The following is a 15,142-nucleotide window of genomic DNA, read 5'->3' on the forward strand; positions in this document are numbered from 1 at the left end:
GGCCGTGCTCCAAGAGTGCTCCATCGTGGGGGGGGGGGCCCACTCGCTGGGAGGACCACAGTGAACACCTACCCTGCTCACAATCACCAGTGATGGAAAATAAAGAGCACCTTCTAGCAACCATGCCTCATGCCGCCAGCGTCACAGTGTTCTATTATGTGTTCTATTCCAACTGTTTTAGTATTCACATAGAATAGTTTGTGTTTTCATGGAGCAAGGGACATGTTAAACCTCAAATTAAAGCACTACACCAAAAATAAGGCAATTGGAAATATCATCTATTCACATACAAGATCAATGCCTTTAGTCTCTGCACAGTAGATCAATGAGATGCAGCCCTTACCATTGTCTGCAGGATGCTGATTGGTGCCTTCTGCCCTCCAATTAGAAGCCAAGGCTCTGTAGACTCATATTTCCTACTGAGTCCTAGCTCACTGGGTAGATTTGCTGAAGAAAAAACAAAACAATTTGCATCATATAGGAACCACTTCCCACATAAAGACACATTACAAAAGGAAAAAAACAAAAAAAAATTGGAAAGCTGTCAGTAAGTTTTGAAAAAGGAAAACTGCAAAAGCAAATAAGCTTTGGTGTATGTCATCTATTTGTTATACCAACCTCAAATCTCTTTTGTTCTAAAGCAGAGAAAGGGGCATTCAAATATGTTAGCCATTATTTTTTAGGTTTAGGTATACCAGTGCAAATTATGGCTATGTGTCAAGCCTTCTATTATGCATGATGCATAATTCCTGCAACCAGTCAAATTTGTCATTTGCTATAGTGTGTACATTACCAATCCCACAATGCTCTGCACTAGGCCTGGTTTCCATCTTTGACTGTCTGTCATCGGTCGCTGTCTCCACAATACAACAGACACTAATGTCCCTAATCAATGTTTTCAGCCCTTGTGGCAGCAGAAATGCCAGTTTCCCTGGAAACCATTCCACTGGCTGCAATTTAGATGCATTTTTATCATTTCAGAGAAAAGAAAGGTTTGAATATTCTGCATCTACATTCCAGTTGACTATCCTCCTGTCCCGATTTTATGTTTCCTCCGTCTCTCTCTCTATGCCAAGACAACATACACCGCCCTACTAGTGGCAGTGTTATGGTTGTTAATCACAAATGAAATGTGGCAGGAGGCAGTTAACATAATGCATATGTGACCATGCTAGCTGGTCCCCAATTGTTCCCTTTCTACTTAGTGTTTTGGGCGAGGGAGCCTATACATTATGCTCTCACAGTCAGAATGAAATCACTTCAAGGGGATGCCGGCAGAGACGCCAGCGTATCTCACACGTAGAACATCAAGAGATGATTTTATTTTATAAATGAGTGTTGTTCACTGACACACAACTAATGATCCAGTCCAGGACAGGAAGTGAGCAGGGTGGGTAGAACGACTCTATACAACCCTAGACTCCGGTACAGCCTAGCTGACGTGATTGGACATGCATCATCCTATAGAGATAGTGAATCACATGAATGCTTGCTCACACACACATAAAACAATAATAAAGATTGTCATTGCAGAAATCCAAACATATGTGTAATATCATGAAAAGACCAGCAGCTCTGGAGTTGAGAGAGCGCTCCCGCTGGAAGTCCTCTTGTCAAAACAATAAGAGTTCACTGGTATATAGTCCTAGCAAATCCACTAAGCATCTTCATTTCTGTCTGTGTAAACATACAGTTTTTCCACTTGGTATTCATTCTACAAACCCTATTTGATTGCAGTGCACACATTGCAGCTAAGACACAAAACTGTTTGCTGTTTGCCTTGGCTTGCTTTTCTGAGTGTGTGTGTGTGTGTGTGTGTGTGTGTGTGTGTGTGTGCGCATATTGAAAAGGCAATTTTATTATTTCAGTTGACTAAGAGAGCTCAGAACATAATGTAGTTTCTGATATATAGGGGCATGCTAATGCGTTTTACCTAGAGTGACCCCAACATCACGCCCTCTTTCACCCTGTGTCAGTCACACATCTGAAGGTCTCTTTGTTCTCGCTGAGCACACAGACATTTCACTAAGGCACACTGGTGATTCATCACTCTTTCTCCTCGTCCTCCGTCTCTCTTGCTCGCTCTCCCTCCCGCTCTTTCGCTCTTCTTTCACTTTCTCAGTCTACACAACCTTTTTTTTCCCTCGCAGTCCCTCTCTGCTGTAACTCTCTCTTCCTCTTTCCTTGCTCATGGCTACCACCCAGCTGGAGCACACTGTCGCTGATCCTCCTATGGACGTTACAGCTTCCACCAGCATGCGAGAAGCGCCACTGCTACCGGAGAGGAGAGCGGACATGCCAGCTCAGCACAAACCTGCTGGTCTTCATCGCGGCCGACAGCTCTGCGCCCCGATTTCAGGGCCCCTGGAGTCACATCCCTGGAGCCGCACGGACCCCACCATATACCAGGCCATGTCAAATCACAAGGACAAGTTCTTTTCACAGCAGTTGTATTCATTCTGTTCCTAGTTTGAGCTAAGCCTTTTTTAAAATTACATTCTTTTTGGGCTTCTTCCCTAATTTACATTTACATTTTCTGCATTTAGCAGATGCTCTTATCTAGAGCGACTTACCAAAAGTGCTTTGTCATCTACTCGTAGAACGTATCTTAGCCAGTACAGTAGGTCAGAGTTCAAGATACCATTGAACTAGAACACTGCTGAAATACAGAAATCAATGCTGATACATAGAAGTGTAAAATAAGCATAAGTTCTATATCAGACGATATAGAACGATAAAGTCCAATAAAAAACAATACCAAACAATAAATGCTAGAGTGCTAGAGTTTCAGTTACTCAACAGTAGTATGAAATTTCACAGGTGCAGAATCAATGGTCATTTAAATATTCCACAAATAGATCTCTAATTGACTCTGCTGTATGGACAGCCAGTGGAAGGTCATTCCACCATCTGGGAGCCAGGACAGAGAAAAGTCTAAATTAGGCACAAACAAGGCATAAACACCCATCCTTAAGGGTGGTTCTTCCATGTCATACAACAGCTGTCAACCAGGGAAGACGAGGGCTGACACAGGCTTCCTCCAAGGCAAATGCAGCTCATGCAACATCAGGGGGTGGAGTAACACACTCGAAGCACAGCACTCTCTGGCCCGTTCTGATGCATGAGCTCACAGCCACCTATGATTAGCGAGTGTCGCTGTAATTGACAGGGAAGGGTGAGTATGCCCTTCCTCCCTCTCCGAGAGGATGACCAATATTGCTGTCTTAGGCCCCTGACCACAGATGGCTGTAGCATCATCAGGGATTCAATGGGATCTCCTGATGATATAGCGAACACTTTTCTGTCGCACCACTCTGGAGTGCCAGCTAAACCTTTTTTATGGAGACGAGCGAGCTGTCCTGTGATGTTAAAGCAGCCATATATTGCTTTCTTAATCCATTCTGCATCCTTCTTCTTTTCTACATAGAGCTTTAATTCATTACTGGTACAGTAAATGATCTAAAAAGGGTTAAATCAAGCAAGAGTTCAAACTGAAGTCTTGAATACAGTGTTTAAATCTTAATTAAAAAATAGGTCATCTGGACCTGAAATAGCTGCACAGAAGGCTCGCAGCAGTCTGAGTGATGCTTTTCTGTCCTGGAGTTTGGCTAAGAGTGAAAGCGCTGAGGTCTAGATGGGTCACTTGCTTTACGAGCAGTCTTAAGCCACACATGGAATCATCATCACTTCCCCGGCCGTGTCGTACCAGTAACACTCTGAAGGCTCTATTCACGGCCCTAACAGATCAGCTTCCTCTGCATACGAGAGCTGCAGCTTCAATGGGAGTGTTTGTTTTTGCAGCACAGACTCAGTTATAACTCACAATTATGCGTAACACAGACATGGAGCAAAGCCTTGTCATAGGCTCAATGGTTTTCCACACAGTCCATGAGCAGAGACGGTTGTTAAGTTTAAAAGCGTCTAACAAGCATGGTTACACTGTGTAAGTAGCATCAGTAAATTACAGAGTTATTGGTCTAAATGTCATAAGGCAGTGGTAAAACAGGCTCCAGTGCTTATTAATTCTCCGACAGAAACTGCACGTAAACCTTAATAAAGACGTCTGTGCCATGATGGGATCCCTTTATGTTTCACTCATACTATTTTTATTTATTTAATAAAGTCTGTATGGCTGTGAGTGTATGGTTGTGTTTGTGTGTGTTTCTGACTGATGCGTATTGAATGCATATTTACTACTCTGAACATCAGACATTTGTCCAGTTTGAGATTTTAGGGCTTATATGATGGGAACAAAACCATCGGCTTCAACTCTGGAAGGTTTGTGCACTGAAAGATCCCCACGTGAACCTTTTACTCCACTTAGTCCCTGACGCATTATCATAGCAGCCCCTGAATCTTCTGATTTAAAACATTATCACTGTCATGGAATAAAAGCTATCGGTGGCTCAGTTACAAATAGAGCTATGAAAGTTCCTGAGGCCTTCGGTACAAAACATCTCAGACACAGAATGATCACCCGCTTCATGCTATTTATTGATGAGGACATGAAGTACAAAAACTCTCCCTACCTAGGCCTTGATAAACTGAGGACATTATTATATGGCTTAAAATAAAGCTATTTCTCAGTAATAAAACATTCATGTGTTAAAAAAGGAAATATGGATGTCTGCACAGCATTACAGCATATAATTTATAAATGTTCATAAATATTACTTTTGATTTTCTAGCATGGGTAAATTATTAGGATTGTCTCAAGTTCATGAACCAGCAGCTTGGAGGTATTTCAGGACTGCACAGCTTTTTTGTCTGCTATGATTCAGTACACTGGAGATGTAATCTATCTCTTTATCTAGAGATTAAAGTTAGAAAACGATTCTAGTTAGAAAATTATTGCATATCCATCATCTTGGACTGATGTGCACCTGGAGGTACTTGGAGGAAGACATATCAAACGAATCATGCCTCATTTCTGGCTTGCCACCATCTCAAGATGGTGACCCTGAAACACTTCTAGTGTAAAACCTCCCGTGAACAATGGCAGAACCCGATTTTCGTTCCTCTCGGCTCCTTGCAGAGTGAGCGCGTGCAGATATAATCTCCTAACAGTGTTTGGCTTCACACTACAAATGGAATTCTGAATCTTTCATTCCCTGTTTGATTAAGGTGCCATCAACTCAGAGCTGGAGCTCAGCTTCTGCAGGGACTTACAACGATGGTGGAGAGGGCTTTCTCCTACTGTTCCCACCACTCTCCTTCACTCCCCTCCCCTTCCGCTGTTGCTCCGCACTAAGCTGACACACAGGCAGTGTGGCCTTGAATAATGGCACCGTCCAAAACAATCTTTGCCGTCGGCCACCACGGCATACGCCTCTTTTAGCCCCCCCAGGACGCTCACGGACCAATCACCTCCCACTATACCACAAAACAAAACCATTGGCGATACGCAGGTTACTGCACATGGGAAAACCATTTTAAAAGACACAGGGGGAACAGCGCGTAGAGGCACAGAAGAACAGGAGGGATTGCTCAGGGACAACAGAAACAAGGATGCATGTAGTGTGGCAGAGTCAGGCAGCTTCAGAAAAAGGAAAGAAGGAAGAACAAGGCGAGGCAGGATTCAGCAACGGGTTGAGCAACGTTTATTAGCAGAAATCTGGAATACACAAATACTAAACCAGAATGTAGCACAGCGAAACAACAGCAATAAATACAGTAGACAGTGGTAAAAACATAGTGGGAGAAAGAAACGCACGACAACGCACGAACAAGGAACAGAGTGCAATTGTGAGTTAGTCAGAAGCCCACGGATTTACAACAAAGGCTGGAAAAGGAGAAGCATAAATACACAGGATGATTAGGAGAAAATGAGACAAAGGTGGACACAAGGAAGGTTGGAGACACACAAATCAAGACAGGGCAGGGACAAAACATGATTGAAAACAAAACCACAGGATGCTTAATGCAGTGGGACCCTCAGCACCCTAGTGGGGAAAGTATGACGGAAAGTCGATAGACATGGTGACGAGAGAGCGGAATGTGTAAGAAGAATGTGCATAATTAGAAGTAATGGACATTACCTATCATTTCCTTTTGTCTAGACAAAGCTCTTAGCATCAGACAAAAGCAAGACGGCATTCAAAGCAATGACTGCTCTCTCAGTACCCTTGTTTAAAATAACATGCTTTGTGACGATATATTGGAAACTCATGATTAGTGAACGGTGCTGAATTATTATGGTGAAAAGAAGACAAGAAAGAATAGATACTGCTTAAAAAAAATGGATGTTGGCATTTTCTCAAAAGGCTCTTTGTTTTCCTAAAATGCTCATAGTTGAAACTAGAATTAATACATATATGCCATATGTTCACATTATACTATATTGCAGAGCTGTCAAACAATCAAAGCAACTTTTCCGAGGGAGTTATGAGAACATGTGGCTGGTTATGATTAGATCAAGTGTAATCAAAGACTAAAAAACATTTGCATTGAAGAGTCTCTTTGTAAATTCAGTAAACTGGTCCGCAAAGCCCCGCCTTGATCTGGCGGTGCCTAGTGCAACACAGCTATGGACGTAGCATGACCTGAGAAAGGGCACCATGTTTTAAAAGCCAGCCAGTCATCTTTGTCTAGTGAAAATGTGGTGTTCATTTTTCCATGCATGGTAAATGCAAATGTAACTATTGGGATTTTTGGCAGTTCAACTGTGAAACCGCGAAAAGTGATCAGCCCAAGCACCACTGTAGAAATCAGTTAGGAACAGTCAAGTCATCGCAACATAACATTATAAACGGGAGAGGTTGGCACATCAGGATTGTTTGTGTCCCTGCAGCATAACCAGACGATGGAATATTCAGAGAAGCCTCTCCTTGTTCGTTTATAGTCCACAAATAGCAGCAGCCCCTTGGTAAGCAGGTTTCAGAAGGCCCAATATGTCAGGAACATCCACAGCATGTGAGGGATGCCGAGGTTCAAGTAGGAGGACATGATTTCAGAGCTCAAGAGGAAACAAGGGTTCAAAGTCAAGCAACTTCCTCGTGAACAGAGCCTCCACAGTCTCCTATTGCTCTCGCTCTCTTTCCTTTCAACCCACTCCCTGTTTATGTGCATACTGTAGCTCCTAATTTCTCCCAAAGCATGATGTCACCATCCATATGGTGTGATAACTCACAACATATGTATGGCAAGGTGGTGAAAATGATGCCCCCTGTTGGAGAGCAGTGTACTGTTGATTTCACCTTCTCTTGGTTCTGAACCCAAGTGTCTGTGCAGCGGAATCAGCACATATGCACATGTGGGTGTGTGTGTCAGTATATGTGAGACTTCTTATGGCCATGGAAACCACGTTTGGCACCAGTTAAATCTGCACCATCACCCCATCTACATAGGTGAAGGAGAGGAGAATGCCTTCCTCACACACTCCCACAGCCCTCTGAACTAGACATCTAGGTGTCCATGTCAATTGTTCATAGATCCCAGAAGCAACAGCTCTGTTTCCCTGTCGGATAGTGTCCATGTTAATCATGCTGTATTTTATTACCTCAGAAGGCTCAGTGTACTTCTGCTTTCAAAGTTTTAGAGTGCTGAACCACATGTGAAGGTGGAGGTCAAATATATATAGACTGCCACACAGAATATAGAATATAAAATATAGAACAATAGAACACAGAATATAGTATGCCAACTGTTCTCACCCGTATCTTCAAATAATAAGACCTCTGCAACACTCGAGGGTGTAAGGTCTGTTGTTGTAGAGGGAGTATAGCAGTGGGATGTCACGGTGTAGAACAGCACTAGGACCCAGTGGAGGTCTGCCACTATGCTCTAGCATGCAGTGTTGGTGGTAGCTCTGCCATATGCTCCTCTGTGGCAAAGAGGTCGAGGTGAGCCAAAGCCCCCTCAGATAACCTCTCATGACCTCTTGGCAGAGCTGGGGAATTGGGTCAATAGTGGGTCACAGTAGGGTCACGGTAACCCTTGTGCCCCCTACCACTGCTTTGATAAAAGACACACAAATGTGAAGTTGTCATCAGTGATGTCTGCATGTTCATATGAATTTGCTATGAAACCCATCAAGCCAAACTGACCATATGAGTCCCATATGAGACTGAAGTACTGTGTTCAGGATTAGAATACTCATGGCAGTGAGATGATAGATAAACATTTCTCACATGCAGGATTCCCAAATACTTGAACAGTACACCATTACACTTACTCAAGCCAATCTGGAGTCTGTAATGCTTAGCTTGGATCTGATGGCTATTCCTTCTGGCTAAAGCACTTCAAGGCCACGTGCAGATGAGCCTGTGGACGGATACAGCCTCTTACATGGCTGGGTGATGGATCATCTCTGCTGGGAGCCTGCTCTCTCTCTCTCTCTCTCTCTCTCTCTCTCTCTCTCTCTCTCTCTCTCTCTCTCGCTCTCTCCTTCTTCATGCTCAGACTGCTGTGGGGCTGGGGGCTCCCCTCCGGTTCCGCCATGAGGTCTCCTCCACATGGCATTGTCCAGCAGCGTGGTCTGGAGGGAAGGGCAGGGCTCCCAGAGCCTCGGCGTTCACCCATCCATGTTTCCACACTCTTCCAGAGACTAAATTTACACGTCTTCACGGACAGCAGGGCTCCACTTCTAACGGGCTTACAGACCTGTTCTGGATCCCATCGCTCCTTTCCAGAGCTTTTGGATTTGAAATTCTCCATGGAAATGGAACAAATGCAATTTTAGATACGTTGGTTCTCTTTTATGCCAGAGTTTACTGATTTGTATACACTGAGGCTGCAGTCACAGTCGATGCTCAATATGGAAAAGAAATTATAATATTTTAGACTTTTCTGAATAACTTATTCTTTGAGGCACCATTATGAGCCTCCACCAACCTTAGGTTACAAAGCCATTCTTGTTAACATTTCAGGTACCGATATCTCCATAGCTATTAAATATACAGATAAATGGTTTGAAACCCACCTGTCATATCTCAATCCCAGTTGCTCCATAACTTTGCAATTATAAGTCAATTATAAAGTCAATTATAAAGTAACAGGAATGGAAAAAAAACAAAGTTTATTCATGTTGAAATTATATTTACCAAAAAAGAAAGAAAACAATATACTTTCTAAATTCAGATAAAATTGCAGCTTAATAACTCTTACGAGTAAAGCCCTGTGTCTATAAGTGTAGTGAGAACTAACTAACCTTTCAACTTCAGAGAGAGAGGTCACATTAATAAACCCACCAAAGGACAATTGGGCCCAGACATGGAGTGAAAAGAACACACACACACACACACACACACACACACACACACACACACACGCACACAGACACACACAGTCATCTACAGTTCACTGCCTGTAAAACTTCATATGTGGTAGTTAGAAATGTGCTCTTCAGTAGCAGGGTATTTGGGTATTTCTCCTCTTTCTCACTCTCTCTGTTTTTTTTCCTTCTTTCATACTTTTTCAGTTTCTCTCTCTCTCTTTCCTCCACAGTGCCAAACACACGAGCTGCTCGACAGCTGCACGAGTGACTGATATGGTGTTTGGCAGCAGGACTGATATGATGTGATCTCTCCGCTGCTGGATTCAGAATCACACTCAGCTGTCTCCTGCTCTGTCAGTGGTTGGGTTTTTTTGGGTTTTTTTTTTTGGTTACTCTGTACAGCGGAGGGAGATAGGCTAATGTCAGATTACATTTGGCAGTACTGCCTGCCACAAAGTCTCTCAACTGTCTGCCGACATTACAACGAGACTTCCTTTCACAACACAAAGGCAACATCTTTACAACATTGTAGGCCAGAAGCACCACAGCACAAAGGTCATTGTGAAATGGTACAGCGAGAGTCACTTGCAAACTATAGGAGGGTGCACTAAGGCATTTGGCACCTGGAAAATGTGGGTTGCTGATGTTAAATTGGTAAACCCTTACTTGGCACTGCTGTCTGAGTGTTTGAGCATGGGTTAACAGTATCAGCAGCCAGACAGACAGACAGACCTAACAAATGAACAAACAAACAAAATTGATCCTTGAGGAAACTATAGCTTCCCAGGAAAATTGCAGCAAATAAATGCAAAAAAAATCAGATTGGTAAATGTGTAACTTTCTTTGCAGTAATTGTCAAGTCTGTGTAGGATGTTATGGTAAAGCTGACTCTTTGTGCATATTAGTAGATACCCTTGATATTATATAATAAATCTCAATAAAATACGTACCTTTTGCCTCAGGCAATGTACAACCTTACATGCACAGGGGTCAATGGCACCTATAAAAATGCACACAGATCCCAGACACCAGCTCATAAAAGCTTTTCGCTCATGAGTTCCACTAATTTACTGCCTCCTCCTGCATTTATGTGGGGCTCCGTGCTGGGTTCACAGTGCAGTTTCATCCTGTTCCAATTTAACCTCCTGAGACCATGGAGGGGCACCTGTTCTTTTGGTGACGCTCCGGGCCAAATTAAATTAATTACCCCTTAATTAGCCCTTAACGACCCCAGCCAGGACACCACTTCCTGCCATTGGTGTGCCCTTCTTCTCATCAGGAGGTACTGTGGGAAGATGAATTTTCTTCTCACAAATGGGTTGCTCCAAGAGACTTCAGGGTTTCACAAATACACTAAAACACACGCAGGCACTAACATTTTATAGAGTGAGGGAGAGAGAGATGGAAGGAGAAAAAGATGTAGGAAGGAGACAGAGAGAGAGAAAGTGTTGAAGGCAGGACTATCAGGTTCTCATGTAAAGGGTGTTGTCTCGAAGCATCTCCTCGTGCTCACCACTCTTGCTCTGACACCGCACTGGGGCTGTTCTCAAGCAGGACAACATTCCAACCTCATTTTCCACACTCCTAGTCATTTTGCTGCATCCTTTCATGTCATTCAAGGCGAACACACACACACACACACACACACACACACACACACACACACACACACACAGTCTCTTCTCCTTCCTCATGCACAACAGCTTGTCTTGTGTCATTGACTGAACTCACTGTGCCAGGATGCCTGACACATTACCACACGGTGTGTGATGAAGGGTTATAGCTTAATGCTTAATCTGAGGTTTTCTGCTTTAATATCTGCCTTCTCCACACACTTTTGTTTTACTGTCCACTGCCTAATTTTTTTTAACTTTCTCTCCTTTATTTTTATTTTTATTTTTTTGCTTCTAGAACTTTTGTACTGGGCAGTTTTTGAACAGGTCCTGCTATACACACACAAACTTTCTCTGTCGCATACATACACACACAACCACACATACAGGAGTCGCACATGCCCTGGGTGAGACATATACATGCACGCATACTAAGTTCCAATTTTTTTCACCTCTCTGATTACATCAGGGGAAGTTCCAGCTGATTGAGCAGCTATGTCAGAGCACTTCTGATTAATCTATTGTGGCTGTCAATGCTTCCTGCAATCATCTCATTTCATTAGTGCCCACCATCCCAGTAGCTTCCCAAATCACCCAGCTCAAGGAGCTAGACTCTTGGGGATTTTAATTTAACTGGAGAAATGCCTCCACTGGTACTACATCAGTTGTGTCTTTGTTATGTGTTCAATGCAAGTATTTAATTTTGCTCTACATGGGATAAACCTCGAGGACATAAGCTTGGGGACACACCTAAACACAATCATTGAACTGAGAAAGAAGCACCCTCAAAAACAAGGACGGAGCATATCCTTATTAGCTTGTTTGTTATTATTTCAAGTGTTTAACCCATCAGACACATCACATCAATCACAGAGCAATCAATACAAGCAAAAGTTCAACAAATACAATCCCCCCCTCAACACCCACCCGTCCACACACACACAAACACACACACACAAACACACACCCGCACACTCTCCACACACACACCCACTCACAACCAGTGCTGTTGAAGGTTGTTTTAATGCAGCTCAATAGTGAGTCAATATTGTAGATAAACTCTGGGAGGGAATCCCAGATCTCAAACATGCACAAGCAGATGTGCAACATCCCACCACAGAAACTTAAACCTGTGTTCACTTCATTGTAGAAGCTGAACTGTTCACTGCCCTGCGCATCTTGATTTCAGTGCACCATCCTAAAATGTACTTTTCCTCTTAGAAATCACAATAGTCTATTCCATTAGAAAACAAAGTCTTTAATAACTAATACTAAATAGTACAATATCGACCCTTGTCCATCTGTGGCTGTTATTAAATCATGCTGCGATTCCGCGCAAAATTAAATCTAAATATGGTAATTACACCTGGTAGGGCCATTAGAAATCACAATAGTCTATTCCATTAGAAAACAAAGTCTTTAATAAGTAATACTAAATAGTACAATATCGACCCTTGTCCATCTGTGGCTGTCGTAAACCATGCTGCAATTCCGCGCAAAATTAAATCTAAATATGGTAATTACACCTTGTAGGGCCATTACACCATGTAAAAATCAATCAACGTAACAAAAGCTCTGTTCCGTCCTTCTGAACGGCTCCAGCGGAGACAGCAGCCCTAGTGTGAGCAGAACGGATGTGGGCTTTATGCTGATGTATCTACTGTGCGACGGGCGAGTGCTCTCGTCAAACACGGGCATGCAAAGCTAGTTATTGTGCAGAAAGAAAAAAAAAAAAGAATGTTAATTTTTTTCCCCTGTCACTGAGTCTTACCTTCGTTTGACGGGTTGTGCCCAAAACAGACAGCGAGCATCGCTAGAATAAGAAAACACGTCCGAACTGCAAACTTCGAACTCTGCCGGGTTGACATGTTGCCCGGCTTCGGATGAACGGGCGATCCGGACGGTATCACGCCTGCAGCATGATGATATATGGGGAAACAGCTAATGGACCGGACCTCAGTTACTTCCTGAAATACGATCAACTACTACAGACTATTCAATCTAGGGCGCTCTCTCTCCGCTGTTCCAGTCCTCAGTACGAACTTTCCAGGCAATATCTTCTCAGCATTAAATATCGCTAGAGCACTGAGAATATTACCAAATATATATATATATATATTTACATAAATAAATAAATAAATAAATAAAGCAAAAGTAACACTTTATTTCTGTAGACATGGGACAGACCGCTGCAAACGGTTTGGCTGGATGTCACCGACGCAGGAACCGGGGGCAATTTACAGAACAAAGTGTTGTCTTTCACCGCGACCATGTGCGGTGCAGAGGAAAGCCTGCACGGTCCTAGCGCCTCTTTTCCTGAGGGGAAAAAAGACGCGCTTACAAGCTGAAAGTGGACGCGCGTCCAAGGGTACATGTCCAAATGATCGGGTGGGATTGTTAGGTTATGCTTTATACGTTTCATGACTCTGGGAAGAAAAAAAAGCTAGTCTTTTGGTAAGACAAGAAGAATTAGAAACTGCTCTCTGATGTATATCAGAGGCAAATTGCACGTTTCATAATGCCAACTATAGATTTGCCTTAGAGCCCAGTTATCTGGTCTCTGCAGTGGGGTATAATTGATAATCAGACTTGAGAATTCATTTTAATGAGAGAAGATACTTGGAGTCTTACACAGTCAATTTGCATTTGTGACTGCAGTCGATTCAAATTAATTTTTGCAACATCCTAAATTAGGCCTATCTTTCTGAAAATGATATACAATTATGTGTGTTTGAACCAGTAGGCTATATTTAAATTTGGCACAGAGCATATTTTACAAGGCTTTATAGTTAGGGCTGAATGTATCTTCCCACTCGCCTGAGCTGGTTTGAATATTTGGTTAATTATTCAAACACAACCAATGACAGCTCATTACCTCTGCTTGAGGTGTTCAGGGAGCCTCTGTGTTTATGTGAGTGTGTGTGTGTGTGTGTGTGTGTGTGTAAGACAGAAAGAGAAAGAGAGATAGAGAGTTAGAGAGAAAGAAAGAGAGAGAGAACAAGAGCAGAAGAATTTGGATGTTTCCAGTTGCAAAAACCTTAAAACCTGACAATAACTACTGAACTCCATCTGTCACACTGTACTGCACAGACAGCCCTTATTCTGTCTGGGCCAAAGCATGCTACATTATATCCTCTGTTTTCATTATGGACAGCAGACTGATCTGAAGTCAGTGGCACTGTCACATGTGAACATGTATGTCTGTCAGACCCAGGGGTTCTACTGCATGTGCCCGGAACATTGCACCGCATGAGCACTAACACACACACACACACACACACACACACACACACACACACACACACACACACACACACACAAACACAGAGTTGCATATTATCCAAAATCTACAAAAAAGGTACAATCTATGCAGTACATACTGCATTTTAGACATCATATAGCAAGGTTTTTAAGATAAAGTTCTGTGCAAAGGGATGATATATAATAGAGCTTAGAGTGAAACTCAGTCATGCAGTGTCCCAGGTCACATACAACCAATCACTTGTGTCAAATTAATTTATATAGTGTTATATTAGTAAAGTTCACTTTGAGTTTCAGAGTATTCAGGACTGGCAGATGATTTCATTCTATAATCCAGGTCTTCGTGTGACACACTGTTATAAATTGCTTGAAAAACCTTGATAGCCAAATGTTTTGCTTAACAGAAATGCTTTATCTGGGACTATCACATATTTGCTTTATAAATTATATATCATCATGTGTGCTAAAATATATTACCCCACAACACCTGGATGAAAAGACATTCATCCAGAGTATCATGACTGTCTGTTTATATAGAAACTTGTAGAATAAACTTTATACTGAATAATGAGATGCTGATTTGGAATACAGAACTAGGTCATGCTGAGGTCTGGTAGACTCATATTCATCAAGAGACGGTCCTTATAATATCCAAAAGGTCTGTTCAGGCTTAATGCATACAGCAAACGTCTGCAGACTAGAAGTCTATTCTTTTTACAAGAATGTTTCATCCTAGTCAGTATGTCATGTTTAAGAACATTTCAGCTCAGCCAGTATGTCATGTTTAAGAACGTTTCAGCTCAGCCAGTATGTAATGTTTAAGAACATTTCAGCTCAGCCAGTATGTCATGTTTAAGAACATTTTAGCTCACTCGGTATGTCATGTTTAAGAACATTTCAGCCCAGCTAGCATGTCACATTTAAGAGTTTCTGAAGGTCCCTTGAAGGAAGTAAACACAGGCTCAGTGAAATGTTCAGTCTATGGCTTCACTTCACGCTGCTTGGTCTCCTGAAAGGAGTCAACATACTGTGATATTTCACAACACGTCTTTAT

The 15,142-nt window shown here is 42.5% G+C and overlaps 1 protein-coding gene across 1 annotated transcript in view; it reads right to left on the reverse strand.

Annotated features, from left to right (window-relative positions):
• adam12a (ADAM metallopeptidase domain 12a) overlaps window positions 1-13,011 on the reverse strand; it is a 73,021-nt gene extending 60,010 nt beyond the window's left edge. The window contains exons 1-2 of the mRNA XM_035533227.2: window positions 12,599-13,011; window positions 344-447 (exon numbers count right to left, since the gene is read on the reverse strand). Coding sequence (XP_035389120.2) covers window positions 344-447; window positions 12,599-12,695 — 201 coding nt within the window. The 5' untranslated portion in view covers window positions 12,696-13,011. The remainder of the gene's footprint in view (window positions 1-343; window positions 448-12,598) is intronic.
• Between the last annotated feature and the right edge of the window lie 2,131 nt (window positions 13,012-15,142).

This window comes from Electrophorus electricus, chromosome 15 (genome assembly GCF_041902795.1).
Source record: "Electrophorus electricus isolate QZ-2024a chromosome 15, ASM4190279v1, whole genome shotgun sequence".
NCBI classification, from domain to species: domain Eukaryota; kingdom Metazoa; phylum Chordata; class Actinopteri; order Gymnotiformes; family Gymnotidae; genus Electrophorus; species Electrophorus electricus.